We start from the raw sequence: 17,801 nt of genomic DNA, 5'->3' as shown, positions 1-17,801 counted from the left end.
CATAGACCAACAGCACAAACATATACACACCCATCAAGTGGCAATAGGAGTACTACAACATTCACTGATGCAGCCCAAGAAAAACAATTATACAACAGATTGAGGAAGGGGAATTATGGAAGTAGATATGTTGCTTTCCCCCTAGCATTCAGGCCCAATTTATTAGATTCCAGGGTCAATTTATAGAAGACATTTCTTTTAATTATCAAACCCTGGTGTGGGCTCATATTGGCAAATGTAATGCGTGAACTGGGTGCTTGCATGTTTAGTCAGCAACATTTGCTGTGGTTCCTGGGGGAACAGGAGCAGTATTGTGTAGAATAAGTGGCTTCAGGGGCCGGGACTTTGTACTTGTTTAGCAGAAGATATCCATGAAGAAACAGTAGTGCTTGTGCTTGTCTCCTTTGACAGAACGTTGGCTCTGAAAAATAGGCTCCTTCGCTCAGATTAGGATAGGATGACCACATGCTACAGAGGACAGGACACCTGTACCTTCAATATTCACATAGAAGAGATCTGAGAAAAAGTAAGGTGTTAGAGGGGGCAAAAACAGCCCAGTGAGGACCAGGTGGCCACAGAATGCTGTCTGACTTCTTTTGGGTGTTAGGCAGAAAACTGAGGAGAAGGAGCTGCAATGAAATATCCTGGAAGAGGGCATGTATGGCTGAAACCCTGAAGAGGTGCACTCTTTTTTTAAACTACAACTCTCATCAGCCCAATCCATGCTGGCTGGGGCTGATGGGAGTTGTAGTTTAAAAAAGTAACTTTTCCAAGCTCTGTCAATCACATAGACCAACAGCACAAACATATACACACCCATCAAGTACACTGCGCTCAACATCTAAGGGCCTCCTCCGAGTACCATCCCATCGAAAAGCTCGGAGGGTGGTGACTAGAAATAGGGCCTTTTCGGTTGTGGCTCCTGAACTATGGAACGGTCTCCCCAATGAGGTGCGCCTGGCGCCGACGCTGCTATCTTTTCGGCACCAGGTGAAAACCTTTTTATATTCCCAGGCATTTTAATGCGTTTTATTATATGTATTGTATTTTGCCGCTGTTTGATTATTTTTGTTTACCTTTGTTGGCTTGATTTTATTGTATTATTGTATTTATATATTCCTGACTGTTTTATTTTATGTACACCGCCCAGAGAGCCCTTGGGCTTAGGGCGGTATATAAATAAAATAAAATAAATAAATAAAATAAATATACTGCACCTTTTTTGTTGCAGGTCCTACTTGTAGAATATCTAATGAGAACTTTGAAATACAATCATTTTGGAAAGTTGAAGATTTACGACCTGACACTGTCACAAGATTTTAATCCATGGGAACACAAGATCATTAGAAACCAAAGCGTTTGCAGGGGCTTCTTGAGCATGGTTGTTTTTAATCAATAGTGGCAAAAGCTAGAGAATTCTCCATAGAGTCATTATTTTTTTAAATGGCAAATGTGTCATCTCAGAATCCCATGTCAGAAATAAAATTAACAGAAATTATGACTGCTTGGCATTCTGTGCTCTTTTGCCAGATACATTTTATTATGTGTGATTTGCGTTGAGCTTTAACTAGTGCTTGGAAGGGATATGTCTGCTGGGTTGACCCCTAACTTTAGGCTGCACTCAAACAGATTAAGAGTTAAAGATGCTCAGATTCCCTCTTCTGCAGTTACTAAAGATGGAGTCTCATTCTTTTGTACCTAGCCATCCTATGTTCAAAGGCAGGATTTAAAACACATACATATGTATTAAATATAATGCTTAATATAATTTTGTGGTCTGATTGGAAAATCAACACACTACAAGCTTCTTTGAATGGGCCAGACACTACCAAAATGTTCAGGAAATAAGAACTCCAGCTCAAGAATCTAATAATTGCCTTATTGGCTCACTACAGAATCAGTGTGATGTAGAGCAGGTAGAGTGTTTGTTTTGGACTATGGGATTTAGGTCCAAATTTACACCCAGGTACCAGTCACCATCTCACAGCCTAGCCTACATCACAGGGCTGTTGAGAGATTAAAATGGCAGACAGAATCCACATATACTGCCCTGAGTACCTTGAAGGAAGAGCAAGATACATGTGTGTGTGTGAGAGAGAGAGAGAGTGAATGATTGAGAGAGAGACAGTGAATGATTGAGACAGAGAGAGAGAGAGAGAGAGAGAGAGATCAAACTAAGGTCCATCTAATCCAGCATTCTGAAGTGGAGGGTGGACAGCTAGATTCCTCCAAGCACTCAGAAACAGGGCATTATATGTGATAGCCCCCCCCTGGGATTTAGAAGTTCACCGCCTCCATACGTGGAACTTCTATTACCCTGACTAATAAAATTAAGGAAATCGTAATAAAATTAAAATCTACAAAGTTAGAATAACACAGAGGGCACACTGCATTTTGGACAATTAGGAGTCTCAGATAACCAAAGATCAAATGACAGCCATTTCACTACTCTCTCAGCAAACAACTTCGTGGAAAAAACTGTTCACCCATGCTTTATTTATATAAACCAAGTAACTAACTCTGACTAAGATTTATTATTTATAATGCACTGATATACACAGACAACTCTCTGTTTCATTAAATAGTATCACAGTATTTGGAGTCTTTTTAGAAGCTGCTCCTCCTGGAGTCTAGTAAGCATAAGAAGTCTCAGCCAATTTGTTGTAACATTGAATTTTTAGCATCCATAAAGAAGTTACACTGATGTAGACACAAGAAAATATATTTGTATGGCTTACAGATTGCACAAAAGTGAGGTTATATGCACATCTAATTGCTACATATCTGCTTATTTGTTGCTCTAAGGTAGAGGATAAAGCATCCTTGGGGGAGCAACTCATGGGACATATTGTTTTTCAGTGTTGTTAATGCCCTTGAAAATATTATTTGCCTGTGAACATTATGAAATGCTATTACAGCACAGATACTAATGTAACAGAGATAAAATTAACAGGATTCTGCTGGTTTGCTCACAAATAACACTTGCATACTTCTCAGTGGCATTCAATCAGCCAGAAAATTTCTCATTTTGTCTCACCTTCAGTCAAACTGAGAATGAACAGACTCAGCATTTGATTTGCTTAGGGGTGGTTGCTAGTGACTAAATCAAGCTGAAAGAAAGAAAAAGAGCTCCATAATATCAGACACCCTCAACGTGTCTCTTTCATATGATTTCAGGGTACAACTAGTGTAGCTAAGAGACTGTGCTGTGAACCGCAAAGTCCCTGGTGCTTTCCACACTAAGTCCTTTTAGCATTGCTGAAGCACTGCACTTCTGCAATTTGCTGGAAGTGGAATTAACTCTATGGTGCCATAGGGTGCTGAATAGTATCACTATAGACCCCAGCAACCAGACCCTTAAAAAGACAGAACAACAACAAGGAAAACACTGTAAGGCAACAGTTTAGAAGAATGGCTGTCTGGGTTCTCCATTATAGTTGAATGAATTAACAATGTACATTCTGAAGAAAACAGCTAGTGTGTGAAAGCAACCCCTGCTTTATATCTTATCTCAGCCAGCCATTCATTCACTTGTTGTCCTTAGGCTAGGGATAGAGAATCTGTGACCTTTGATGTTGTTGTAGTTGGTTCATGGCCAATGGTTAAGGATTATAGGTGTTGTAGTTCATCAGCATCTGGAGGGCCTGTGCCTTATGGAGACACATCTCACCTCGCCCCTCAGTTCCCCATCTACAACGTAGGAGTAAAACTGGCCAACCTTTGAGGGTCATTTTAAAGATTATTGAAATCATGTATGTGAGTACTTTAGAGTGTTAATAGCATTTCACATACACATTATAAACACTAAGAATAATAATAGGGATGGGCAAAATTGAGGCCTAGCTGGGCACAAGATAAGTAGCTGTCTATGGTACAAAGTGCAAATGTGTAGTGCCATCCTAAGTGAAATGCAGGCTGACTCTGTGCTAGGGAACAGCCTAATTAATCCTTAACTGTCTCTGATTTGCATTGTAACCACAACACCCTGTTGCAGTTGCATAGTGCCTTTTATTTTTAGTAATCTTGCCTGCAAAAGAGTAAAAAGAAAACTCAAGGAAAGCCTCTTTGGGGAAGAAGAATGTGGAAGAAACGTAATCTGATAGGCAAAGCCCCTAGGGCTGGATTCTAACTTGCCTGATTCCTGACTTGGTTTCTGCTGACACAGATGTCAACAAAGTAACTTCCTGGAACCCTGTCCTCAAACAAACAGTTGAGAGAACTTAGCAAGCAAGACTATGTACAGGTGATCAGCTCTACAAATTTAACTCTCTTTTTTTAAAAAGGTTACATAAGGGTTTTATCCCCCGCCCTCTTAAATAGGGAAGAGGGACAGCCCAAGACGTCTGCCCAGATAAATTGTGGGAAAGTTTGTACTCTTTAAGGAGGTACAAACTTGTGTGCAAATAGTAAAAATTATTTATTTTTATTTATGTAAGACATTTATGTACTGCTTAATCATTAGAATTCCTAAGCGGTGTAATACTTAAAGAAAGAACAAACATCACAGCAAATAGCATTAAACAGATAATAGGAAAAGTGAATATTGTGTCACCTACCTATCATAATATTTACTAATATTTGACTAGTAACTAGTCCAGGAATGGTATTCCCCGGATGCTGTTCAGCAGAAGCTCAGCAGACATTCAGATGCAAATTCTAATTCTGCCAAGCTTTTTTCAGAATAAACTAAGTGGTTCAAATCTCTGTTCAGGAACTTTCTGGAAGTTTTGTGTAAGGTCGCACACTGGCCAGAAAAAATTATTCATCCCATTTCTTTCACAATGGTTTGATATCCAGATTATCGGCATATTTTCTCATATCATGAAGTTAAACAGAATCACCTGTTAATTGCTGCAAATCAAACTGCTGTTAATGGGACTCTTCAGAAAGTTGGCAAACCTAACCCTGTGTTAACATGGCACTTGCAAAAATGCCAAGTACCTGGGCACAAAATGCCATCAGACATATTTTGTTGAAAATGTGTATAAAAGAATGCAGGAAGAGAGGAGCATATATACACAGTCCCCACACACTCACACTTTGGCCCCATCCTTCTTCAGCATTTCGAATCCCCACATAGCCATGAAGCTCACTGGGTGACCTTGGGCCAGTCACTGCCTCTCAGCCTCATGAAAACCCTCTTCATAGGGTCGCCGTAAGTCGGAATCGACTTGAAAGTAGTACATTCTCATATAGACAGAGACTGAAAAGGAGAGACGTTGACCTCCTAACCTGCAGGTTCCCAAGATGATGAGGCTTTCCCTTCATTTCCCAAGCTAGTGTGGTATAATGGTTAGAGTACGGACTTGGACCAAGGCATTTAAAATATCTGCTTATACATGAAGCTCACCTAGTGGATCCAGGGAGGCCTGGATTCAGTCACTCTCTTTCCACCTTGAGCTGCTGGAGAAAAGGTGGGACATACATGTAAAAAATAAGAACAATAAATGAATGAATCTTACTTCAGCACTGATGATGTGAGAGCATACTCCATCGCATCCACCAACAGAGGCTAGCTTAGGGGGTGGAGGGGAGGCCACATGACACACACAGGTCTGTGCTTCCTACATCTCACCATCACTTCTCATTCTGAAGCATCCACCACCTGAGGCAGGTACCTCATTTTTCCTAAAGGTAGGGCCAACCCTGTGAACTCCACCTTACCTCCCTCACAAGGAGGTAGATGAAATGGGGCAACCCATCCTGAGCTCTTTGAAGGAAGATTGGAACAAAATTAATCAATACACTTATTCCATGCTGGAGGGAAGGGTGTGGGACAGGCTTACTAAGCTATTTGTTTTCCAATTTGCCCCAATGTTTTCTGCATCTAGTAATAGAAAATGCTCTACGCAGGGTGAGAAGAGCTCTCTCATGGATGTGTGAAAGCACTGATTAACTCTGAACAAGTGAAGAGTTAAAAGTGTCAACTTTCATCTCCATCAGGAGGAAATGCATGATAAGACTGAAGGGATAACTGTGTTTACTGCACCACACGAGCTCATGTTAACCTCTTTTCCGAATTTAGGCACCCCCTAGGAAAAATAAATTCTGTGGATGTACATATCTAAAGGGCATCCTCTTTGAAACACAATGTTATCCAAAAAAAGGAGTCACGCAGCATGCTTCTCAGGCCTCTTGGCCTCAGGCATATAAACTGAGAACATGTGGGTTGTTGCTGCTTGAATCCATTTCAATGCAGAGCATTAGGCTTCATTTCAACATGGTGCCATTTTCTAGAATAAATCTTTTTATTATCTACATAGAAGAAAATCCTTTTAAAAAACTGAATAAGAACTGATATTGCCAATGCCCCCAAAGAACTCTTTGGGGCTATATTCACTTATGTGCTTGAGGAAGAAGGAGAACAGAGAAGGGGGAAGAAAACAATGTTAATTTGCAATGCATATCATATAACAAAGAACAATTTGTCTTATTATATAGAAAATTACACTGTATTAAAAAATATGCCTGCATCATTCTGACATGGCAAACAAATCCAGGAATTTGGAGCATTATACTATTTTGTTAAAATCAATTATTTGGGGGGGGGGAAGCAATCACAAAGTGGGACAAATGCTCCATTATTATGTTATTGCTTATCAGTCATATTGGTATTTGACTATATAGCCAAAGGCAGAAGACTCCAATTTGTATCAGGCTGTTATAGCGTTAAGACCAAACTAGATGTGACATGGGAATTGCCTGAATGCAGTTAACATGCATCTGAGAGGAAGTCTGATCAAAGAGGACGAAGATATGGAGTCTAACTCTTTCTCTCACTGCCTCAAAACAAAACAAAAAAAACCACCACTTCTCCAAAGGTATTATTTGCATGTCGCCTTCCCTTTAATTTAATTCACACTATTAATGTCACATTCATAATTAGGCCCTTAGCCCAATACCTTGCTGATGGAGGTATAGGAATGGATTGAGCCTTCCTTAAGTACAATTTCTATGGCCAAATTACACTGGTAATGTACCAATAATGCCAATAGATTTAAAGAGGTAGGGTACATCATGCTTGTGTACGTGTTTCTGCAGAAAGGGAGGAACCTAGCATACCCAAAGCACTTTTTAAAAGAATGAAATTTAAAGCAATGTGCAGCCATTCTTTTTTGTATGTTTGTACATACAATCACAACCACAGAGGTAGGCCCCACCTATTCCATGCAGCAGACATCCACAAAACTGATAAAAAGTATTGACCCATATAGGCGTGAGCAGCCTACACATATAAACCCCTACCAGCAAAGGCTCCAAATGTGTGTTCCATATGCCTAAAAATGTGGTATAAAGTTGCCATGCGTCCAGTCCAGTCGGTAAAACCAGACGGAGATGAGGTTTGCTCCAATTCCCGTTTTATTAGTGTGATAGTTATATCCAAAGTAGTGCGCTTCATAAACCTGTCTACCCTGACTCGCTACTTTTCCTACCTAGTCTACCTAAACAGTCTCTGCAGTGTGTGGGGAGAGTTGACTTAGCACCAGACTGGGTGGACACCTGCTTAAGTAGGAAGGTCTTCACGTGTAAATGATGGCTCTGCTGGAGTTTCACCCTCGGAAAGTCCCTCTTCTCGCGCCTTCTCGCATGCAACAAGGAGGAGCGAGCTTCCGACTGCCCATCCAACAGTGGGACTTCACTGGGTAATGGTGCAACCTCAGGAGGAGTGAAGAGGATTGTGGGGAAGCAGTTGAAGTGCCAGGTGGGGATGGTGCACATGAAGGGCCAACGGCTCAGGCAGATAACTCCTCGATGGGGCTGGACCTGCCTCGATGGGGGTGCCGGCCAACAAAGTCTGTGGGCTGACAGAGTCCCCTCCCCCTCCGACGGCCCCAGGGACCTCTTCCTCATCTGACTCCTCTCCCGGGTCTAGCTCCCCGTGTGTCTGGGGCACAACACCATGAGAGATCCTACATCATTGATAAATAGGGTGCATAAAATAATATGTTCTTCAAAAAGAGAACACTTCTACTTCATTTATTAAGATCTCTTGCAAGACATCTCCAAAAATTCAATGACCTTTTATATAACTGATTATGTCATGTGCATAATTAATCAATCGGCAAATTCAATTTTAATTCAGTTTTAGTCAAGGACTACGGTACGAGCTAATGACAATTTTTTGAACAATACAAATAAACTAACATTCAAACAAAACTAAAAGTGAAAAGTTAAGATAGGGAATAAGAGCATGGAAAAGATGGGTTGTGTTAGTGTTTTGACCATATAAATTAGACAGACAAATGCAACGCACAGAGAAAATCATATACTTGCATCCTTTGATTCAGATGATGAGATTAACAACCCAATCACAAGCATAGCAATAGAGAAGTAAGTCACACTATATTCAACAGGGCATGTTCTCAAATATGTATGTATAAGATTGCAGTCTGGCTGCATAGTTGGATGTAAGCTCTATGTAAAGGAATGGAACTTACTTCAAAGTAAGTGTGGATAGGATTGGGCTACAACATATTTTTTTAAACTATACATAATTTTTATTTCATTTACTATTTTGTTAATGACTTTTATTAAATATCTTTTTTAAAAATCAACATAGTGGTGCCATAATATTTCTTAAATTAATTGTTCAATAAACCTGCTAAAAGCAAGCCAGTTAATCAATTCAAGGCTATCTACTTCATTGACCTTGCATTCATATGTAGTAGCACTATGGAACATAGATAATCATTTAGACTGATAGACAGCAGGACGTTTTGAAAAGAATTCCACAAAACCAAAGTACCAAGTTTTAAGAGGCATTTTCCCCCTTTTAAAAAAAAAGCAAAGCACAATCACTGCAAAACCAGCATTTCAGTCTTTTTGCAGAAGGAAGATATTAAGGAACTACAGAAGGAAAGTTTTTCTGCATAGACTTAGGAAACCATTTGTAATCCCTCTCTGCTTATTAGGAATAGGCCTACCATGCCATAGAGGATTCGTCATTAGGGCAGGAGCCTGGGGAATCTCCCTTTGCTACCATGACAACTTATCTCCGTCATCTATAATACCCTGTGGATAGTCCTCCTCAAGCCCTAATTTCAGTTAAAAGCAGGGAATCAAGACAACTCTAGTCATCTGTCTTTTCCATTAATACAAATTGTATTGAAATGGAGGGTGGAGGCTGAAAACAATTAAAATTAACAACAAATTTGTCAAGAAGCATTATGTTTAGAATAGGTCTTTTAAATAAGGCTCTACAGGATTCCCTGCATGCACATGCACATGCACACGCACACGCACACACACACACACACACACTCTTATACATTTTTTAGTTGAAAAGGCTCCACAAAGCTTTCAAACATACTGGTACCGGCAGCTAACTTGTTCAAACATAGCATCTCTCACCATTTGAACTGCATGGCCAGATTCTTAAGTACACAATTGCAACAGTAGTTCCACAGAAAGGCAGTCAGAGATCATGAAGCATTTTATTTCCTGCTGATATAACAAGTCTGAATTAGGATTTCCATAGACATGTAACTGTGTTGCAGCCAATTTGTCTCATTCATTTTCCCCACTTCACTCAAGCCCAATGAATTCTGTGAAGAAAGACTGACCAGTTTTGTCAACTGGCTTAAAGGGTAGGGGGCAAAGAAGAGTTATGATAGCTTTTAAAAAGACAGCAGAAATCTTCTTAGATAGGCTTGTCAGGTCTCCAGTTTTTGCCCGAAGAGTCCATTTTTGGGGGGGCCTCTCTGGGTCTCCAGGTGAGACACCCCAGTCCCCAGACTCATAGCTTTCATTTAAAAATAAATTAAGTTTCTAGGTGGGCTGGTTCAAGAGATATACACCGAAATGTCAGCCATCACCTCCCTCCACAACTTCTGTTGCAAGTCAGCTGCTCTAATCCCACCCTTGCAGGTTTTTAGCCAATAAATGAAGTCAGGATTGTGATTGATGAGAGATTTGGTGACCTCCAGCCAATAGCTAGAACCCATTGCAAATCCTGAAAAGAAGCTTCCTTTTCCTGTTTGTCTGCACATCAGAAGTTGAGTGATTGTATAACTTTCAGCAACAGCAAGATTGCATTTCTCTCTACAATAATATAGTGGGAAATCTAGAACTGGAGATCACAACCGGATCTTGGTACACATTGCAAAGTAAATAATTTCAGTTATGATTATAATAAAAGTGTACATGCAGGGGTTTTAAAAAATTACTTGCAAAAAACAGCATATTATACATTTTATCTTTCAAATAATTTTTGAAGAGAAATTTGAAAAAGTGTACATGCTGCAGCTTATGATGGCACTACAATGCGTTACTCTTTTCTAATTATAAGGAGTTAAACAAGTTCAAAGTTTCCTAGGCTGTTGAAGAGGGCAGTTTATTTGTCTAATTCATAGCCTGTTTTGAAAACCTTCCCAGTATGAATGTTTAATACTATACAGGCATACTCTGCAATGGGACCGGAGCGTGTATGTAAAGTGAAAATGTACTTAAAGTGAAGCAATTATCTATGCATGTACTGCACGGCAATCGCCACTAGATGGCAGTGGCGTCATGCCATTAAGTGTCCATAATTGAGAAGTGCACATACGTTAAGCGGGGTATGGTGACATATGGAGCATGTACGTTATAGCGAGGTGACGTTAAGTGAAGCAACGTTAAGCGGGGTATGCCTGTACTAACTTTTCTGGGAGTAAAGCTGCAATGCTAATACCAAATACCTGGGAGTAAACCCCACTGAATTCAGTAGGACTTACTTTTAAGTAGACATGGCTAGGATTGTACTGTAAACCTTTCTATCGCCCTCCAATATTCTTTTTTTAAGCAGTTAGGCAGGGCTTACTTAGGTGTCACTGATTTTATTTGGTGGGAAACTAATACTGATATTTTTAAAAAAATGTTCTGCAGTTACCAACTGGTTTTGACAACAAACTATTATATGGGGTGTATGCATTTTTATATCTCCAGTGTGTGTGTGTATGGAATCTTTCCAACAACCCTGTGAGGTAGGGTTGGAAACCAAGGCAGCTCACAATAAAAAATAAAGCCATTTAAAATCCAATAAGTATAAAATAAGTATAACACAGTTGCAAAATAGCTTAAAGTGGCATGATTCTGAATTTTGGGTTTGGTGAGTGAAGTCCCTTACTATTTGAGATTGCAGCCCTGTGAATGGTTCCCTATTTGAGTAATTCCCACTGAACACATTGGGAAAACATTGCTTCTGAGTAAACATGCTTAAGATTGCACTACAAATATCTTTACAGCTTGAGTACATAATAAACATCTTTGACATTCATGCTTATATAAATAGTTCTTTGAATTATGTCTCAATGTATATCTGATTTCACACTATAGTTATACATTATTTCTTCCACATTTTAAGTGTGCCCTTCTTCCTTGGGTGGTCATGTTCCCCCTCTGTTGTTTTCACCCTGAGGGGCAGATTAGGCTGAGCGATGGTGAGTAGCCAATGTTCACCAAGTAAAGTTTGTAGTTTTTTTCCATTTTAAAAAATAATTAAAATGATTTATATGCAGGCAAAGTTTATGAAATAATGCAGATCCACATAATATATTTAAAGCACATCCAACTCGCATTTAAAGTGCATTATTTCCCCCAAAGAATCCTGGGTAGTGTAATTTCCCTCTCACAGTTATAGTACCCACCACCTTGAACAAACTACAGTCCCCATGATTCTGTGGTGGGATTCATGTGCTTTAAATGTATGTTGAATGTGCTTTAAATGAATGGTGTGGATCAGCCCTAGGTATGCTGTTCATTCATTAGTGAACTGAAAAGAACAATTTTAAAAGATACTTTTTTAAATGGGAAGGACTATAGGTCAGTGGTAGGGCAAATGCTTGCATGTAAAGATCCAAAATTCAATCTCTGTAAAAGACTATTGCCTGGAATCCTGAAGAGCCAGTGATAGTCCATGTCATCAGTACAGTACCAGATGGCCTGAGTCGGTATAAGGCAGATTCCTTTGTTCCTAAAAGAGGAAAGAGACCCAAGGGCCACAGTGACTCTGAAATTTATTTATGTATTTTACTTACAGCATTTATATACCACTTTATTGTAAAAAAAACTCAAAGCAGTAGCTGGAGCTTCTTTTGTTCTTATGTTTTTATGAATGAAATTCTTGGTATATTCCTCAAACTACAATTCCCAGGTCTCTCCAGGGGAAGCCATGATAGCACAATGAAACCACTTGTATCCTCCCTGAAAAAAATGGACTGCCTTCAAGTTGATCCCGACTTATGGTGACCCTATGAATAGGGTTTTCATGGTAAGCTGTATTCAGAGGTGATTTACCATTGCCTTCCTCTGAGGCTGAGAGGCAGTGACTGGCCCAAGGTCACCCAGTGAGCTTCATGGCTGTGTGGGGATTTGAACCCTGGTCTCCCAGGTCGTAGTCCAACACCACACTGGCTTGTATCCACCTTAACAGTAATAAAATAGGAGGAATCTGTGATAACCTTCTCAGTGATGGCCCCCGAACTATGGAATATTCTTCCTGATGAGATACGCCTGGCGCCAACATTATTATCTTTTCGGCGTCAGATAAAAACCTTCCTCTTCTCCCAGGCATTTTCAGCATGTTAGTAGTATTTAATATGCATTTTAGTGTGTGTTTAATTATGTTTTAATTCTTGATATTTTAACTTATTTTTAAACTGCTTAATATGAGGTTTTAATTGTATGTCAGATTTTTTTTACCTGTTGTAAACCGCCCAGAGAGCTTCGGCTAAGGGGCGGTATATAAATTGAATAAATAAATAAATAAATAAATAAATAAATAAATAAAAAGGTAAAGGTGTCCCCGCACTTGTAGTGCGAGTCATTTCCGACTCTTAGGGTGACGTCTTGCGACGTTTACTAGGCAGACCGTATATATGGAGTGGATTGCCAGTTCCTTCCCTGGCCTTTCTCTACCCCCCAGCATATGCCGGGTACTCATTTTACCAACCACGGATAGATGGAAGGCTGAGTGGACCTCGACCCCTTTTACCAGAGACTCGACTTCCTCCTTCTGTTGGAATCGAACTCCGGCCGTGAGCAGAGCTTCGGCTGTGTTACCGCCGCTTACCACTCTGCGCCACGGAGGATCTTCAAAGCAGTTTACAGAAGGAATTAAAACAATAAAATTATTGGCAAAAGCAGTTAAAGACAGGCATTTGAAAACATTCAAAGTAATAAAACCAACAATGAGTTAAAAACAGATAAAAAGCATAATAGTTTCTACATGCCTGAGTAGGCTTGCCTAAACAAAAAATGTTTTTAGCAGGTACGGGAAATAGAACGATGAAGGTGCCTACCTAATGTAAATAGGCAGGGATTTCCAAAGCGCAGGTACTGCCACACTAAAACATCAATTTCTTACAAGAGCAGAACAAGTACTATGTGGCACCCGTAACATGGAAAGCATACCTTGGACTTGACCTGGTAGCAAATCGGCAACTAGTACAGATTTCAGAACAGAGGTATTATGTCTCAGTCATGTCAGTAATCGTACTGCGGCATTCTGCACTCACCGGGCAGGTTCTGCTGCATGGGGATTTCTGTGACCTTGGCTGAATGGCTGCCAGAATCTTTTAGTTTTGGTTTTTGGTTAGGAACCCTGATTGATTGTGGGACACTGAGTTTTCTGCCTTATTCATAGGAATCTTGTTGTGGTTGGTATGGTATGGTATTTAGGAAATCATCACTGCCTCGTTTTTCATTTTCTATTTGCATTTCATTTACCTCTGACCTCATTCCCTTACATCCATAGATGCAACAACAGTGATTCCATGCCCTCAGCTCAACCCCCTTAAACCCACTATGATGCACTTTGTTAGTTAAATGATGGTTTGTTCCTTACGGTAAAAGAGAATTCACACACTGGGAAATGTGGCTTCCTGTTGTTCCTAAGTTGCTGCTTGTGAAGGTAGACCAAACCATGTGTGTGAAAAGGTAATGTGGGTAGATAGCTTGTACAAAAAAATCTAGTAACGGCTTCACTGTTATTATTAGATAATTAGGTTTGAGGGTGGGAAGTCAGAAAAAAATAAAAGAGTGAAACAAGAGGCAGATCCCAAGCTGGTGCCTGAAGAAACTTAAAATATTGTTGTTAATTCAATTTATGTCCCACCTTCCTTCCCAAAAAGAGCCAGCGTGCTTCAACCAAATATCTTCTTCAGGCTCACTAAAATAAATAACATTCACTCTATATTAACAGAAAGTACTAGAACTGGAACACACAAATGAATTGCATTTTTTTAACATCTAGGATGGCCTGTGAAGGGGGGGACTTATCCACCTCTGTAGAGTGACCAGATGCAAAGGAGGGCTGGGGTCCTGTATCTTTTAATAGCAGAATTTAAGACAGAACTTCAACAGATGCAGCTTTTCTTACCCCTGCATGTCAAATTACATCTCTCAGAAGGTACAGGAGTTTCTCATTGCATCTGACTGCTATACGTCTATCTCCAAGGTGGTGAGTAAATGTGATTTTTTTTCTAAGAAAGAAGAAACACGTTTCTATTGGCATATTACAGCAGAAGAACAGGCCAATTATGCACCTGCTGTTCACCTTTTCTTGTAGTGTGCAAAGTGGCTTTGACACACTTGAATATTGTTACCATGAAACCATGCAGCTGTATATTTTTGAATGTGATGTTAGCTATTTCATGGACCTGGTGGTAAATCAACAAGCAAGCAAACAAGGTTCTTTTACTGCTCCACCTCAAGCTTCTATTAGCCCAATAATGGCCACATAAAAGTGTGTGTGTGCATTGATTATACAGCCACAAGAGTGGCTGTATACTATAGTCAGCATGGATTTTTCACATTCTGCAATGTTAAATTGAAAATACCCCCATGCCATTCTGCTGCTTCCCATAACATCATTGCAAAACAAAACCTTACAAATAGTCCTGAACTTAGAAATGCTTGCTTAACAACCCTCTAAGTTTTCATGGCAATACACACAACAGTCAGACAGAACTGAGAGTTCAAAGTGTAAAATAAGAAGAAAAAAATCCAGACCCCTGTTGGACTTTTTTCTGTCATTGGTTTCTTAATTTGTTGAAATTAAAAATCAGCCATGTTCACAGAGTGTCTGTAATCCTATTACTGACCTTGCTCCATACTCTGACCTTCATCTTCTACAGTTTAAAAGTTAAAAAAAAATGCATGGCTGATTTTTAATTTAAGAAATTTAACATTGAAGTCCATTATAATGTCAGGCATGCTCAGTAGTTCAGTGGGATTTACTCCTGTGCAATCATGTGCAAACTGGGACACTCCTCATGTCCACTGGACTATTCTGCAGAATAGTCAGTGCCATTATTCCACGACTGTTTTTGGAGGATTTGTTAGTGTAAACTATGCAAAGTGTTGCTGTACTTCACATATTCACAGAAACAGAAGCAAAAGAAAATGATTTATTATAGGAAACTTCACTAAAATTACAAAGTAAATCAAACATATTTAAAGTGACTATCTGAACTATATCAACTGTCTTAATATTGTTGCTTTCTCCCTGCAAAAACAAGATCAGCACAGCACATGTCTTCTTTCTATTATTTGGGCTGATTGCAGGTGTTGCTACCACTCACCATACGCTCAGAGGCACATGTTACCAAATTCTTCCAAGCTACACAACAAGTGGATTGGACTGTGAAAGACCAATCCAAATTTTGTTTGCATTTTTACAAATTTGTAGGGCAATACAATATCTCAGAGTGGTCAGGTGTCCTGCTCCCCGATGCATTAACTGTAACTGCCCAATTTCCCTGCTTTTTAAAGTTTGATAGAAATACCTGTTGACTATAGGTACGTTCTTAAACCGCTTGCTTTTTTGCCTGTTAGTAAATATCTATCTTAGAGATTCATTTTTAAGTGAAAGAAAATGTTTAGATTCTTGTGGGAAATAATATACAGTAATTACTTGAGCCCACTGCAAGCCTACTATTTTTCCACAACACAGTGGCAGTTTTATTACAAAAAACTGGTCAGACTTTGCTTAACAAATTTTTCTGCTTAGGGCTTGTACCCTTTGCCTCTCATTTAGACAGGACTCAGTGGGAGGACAGAATGTAGGACAAACATCCTTGAGGAAAGGCAAGGGAGAGGGGGGGCTGGAGAGACAGGGAAGAACACAACTTTGGTGGACTTTTTCCTGTTATTTTAACACGTTCTGTTATATAGGTCAACATTTATGAAGCACAGCAAGATCGCCTGTATGTTGAGCTTTTCTAATAGAGCTCCATTATTAACCTGCTTAAATATTCTTTGGCTCAATGTAATCCAAGCAGCATCTGAATTAACGTTTTTTTTCCTGTTTCAAATGTATCAGATTTAACACATGTAAGTTAACAAAAGATTCAGCAACAGGTTGAAGTGTTGGGCAGGTGTTGTGGGTAGACCTTGAGAGCGAGATTGGTTTAATTTGGGGGTTACCAACCCATTGCCCATGGGCCCCATGGCACGCACAAAGATCTTCAGTGGCACCCCCAGAAGGTAGCCCAGAATCTGAGCTTTCAGTTAAAAAACAAAGTCTCTGGCCCTCCTAAAAATAAAGTTATCGAGCAAAATGTGCAGGTACCCTTCTAAATGATTTATGTGAAATGAGCCACCCAGACTGCTCCTGTTTGTCGATGTTATTAGCCACTGAGCAAAGTCAGAGTTGTAATTGATAAGTGAGTTGCTTTGACACTAGGCAATAGGAATCCCTGGGGTCCTAAAGAGGTGCTGTTTTGCCCTCCCTTTTAGTGCACTTTTCCTGCTTCTTTCTTTTTTTCTCAGCCTTGGAATTTCCATTGTTTGCCCTTCCTTTTCCCCTAGCGATCAGGATGCATCTTCCCTGTGCTGGGTTCATCTGACATCAGGTAGTGCCTAGAAGCTATATTCTGCAAATATTACTGCACAATAAGTGTGGGTGAATGTTAAAGAATCTCCGCCCCCTCCCCAAAAAAGGCAAATGTGAAAACTATGCAAAGCAGTTTAGGCATGTCTCCTGCTTTGCAGGAGCTAAAAACCAGGCACTCATTAACAATTCACTGTACAGTTAACTTACACTACAATGATACACATCTACTCAAAAGTAATTCCCTTTGTATTTTAAATGGGGCTTACTTCCAAATTAGTGGGTCTAGGTTGCCAGCTTAGGCTTTGGCTTAGAGTTGGCACTGGGGGAAAACAAGGTTCTTGTGCCTTTAACAGCCATATGGCAGGCAGAACTTCAACAGGTCAAGCCTTTTCAAGTATGGAGCCAGTGTGGTGTAGTAGTTAGAGTATTGGACTAGGACCTGGGAGACCAGAGTTCAAATCCTCACTCACCCATAAAGCTCACAGGGTGACCTTGAGCCAGTCACTATCTCTCAGCCTAACCTGACTCATAGGGTTGTTGTGTGGATAAAATTGGAAGGGAGAAGAAACATGTATGCCACCTTGAGCTCCTTGGAGGAAAGGTGGGATATATATAATAAATAAATAAATAAATAATGGGGAAAGCTTCACAATTACTGTCTAATTTTGTGTAATGCGCCCCATGGCAGCCATTTTACTGGTGCCCCCAGCACTCAGAATTTGAAATGTATCGTCTAGTCAAAAAAGGTTGGAGATCCTTGGTTTAATTAAAGTAGGGAACCAAGGGACTCCCAAGAGTCCTCAAGAGGGCAGAAGTCAATAGGATTCTAGGAGTCCTCCAGCTCCACAGTCTCCAGCCACAAAACTGAAAGCTGCGTCTTCCTTCTTTACCAGGCAGCTTAACAGGGAAGACGGGCAGGGAAGATGTTCCTATATGCAAGACTCTATCCCACAGAAGAACAATCCAGTATTCCAGTTGATGAGAATCA

The 17,801-nt window shown here is 40.0% G+C and overlaps 1 protein-coding gene across 1 annotated transcript in view; it reads right to left on the bottom strand.

Annotated features, from left to right (window-relative positions):
* Positions 1-10,275: 10,275 nt before the first annotated feature.
* Positions 10,276-17,801, bottom strand: part of TRANK1 (tetratricopeptide repeat and ankyrin repeat containing 1) — an 85,672-nt gene continuing 78,146 nt past the window's right edge. The window contains exon 24 of the mRNA XM_061587743.1: positions 10,276-11,950. Within this exon, the coding sequence (XP_061443727.1) occupies positions 11,841-11,950 (110 nt within the window). The 3' untranslated portion in view covers positions 10,276-11,840. The remainder of the gene's footprint in view (positions 11,951-17,801) is intronic.

This window comes from Rhineura floridana, chromosome 10 (genome assembly GCF_030035675.1).
Source record: "Rhineura floridana isolate rRhiFlo1 chromosome 10, rRhiFlo1.hap2, whole genome shotgun sequence".
NCBI classification, from domain to species: domain Eukaryota; kingdom Metazoa; phylum Chordata; class Lepidosauria; order Squamata; family Rhineuridae; genus Rhineura; species Rhineura floridana.
The sequence above is the reverse complement of the archived record's forward strand: the minus strand, read 5'-3'. Positions and strand labels throughout refer to the sequence as shown.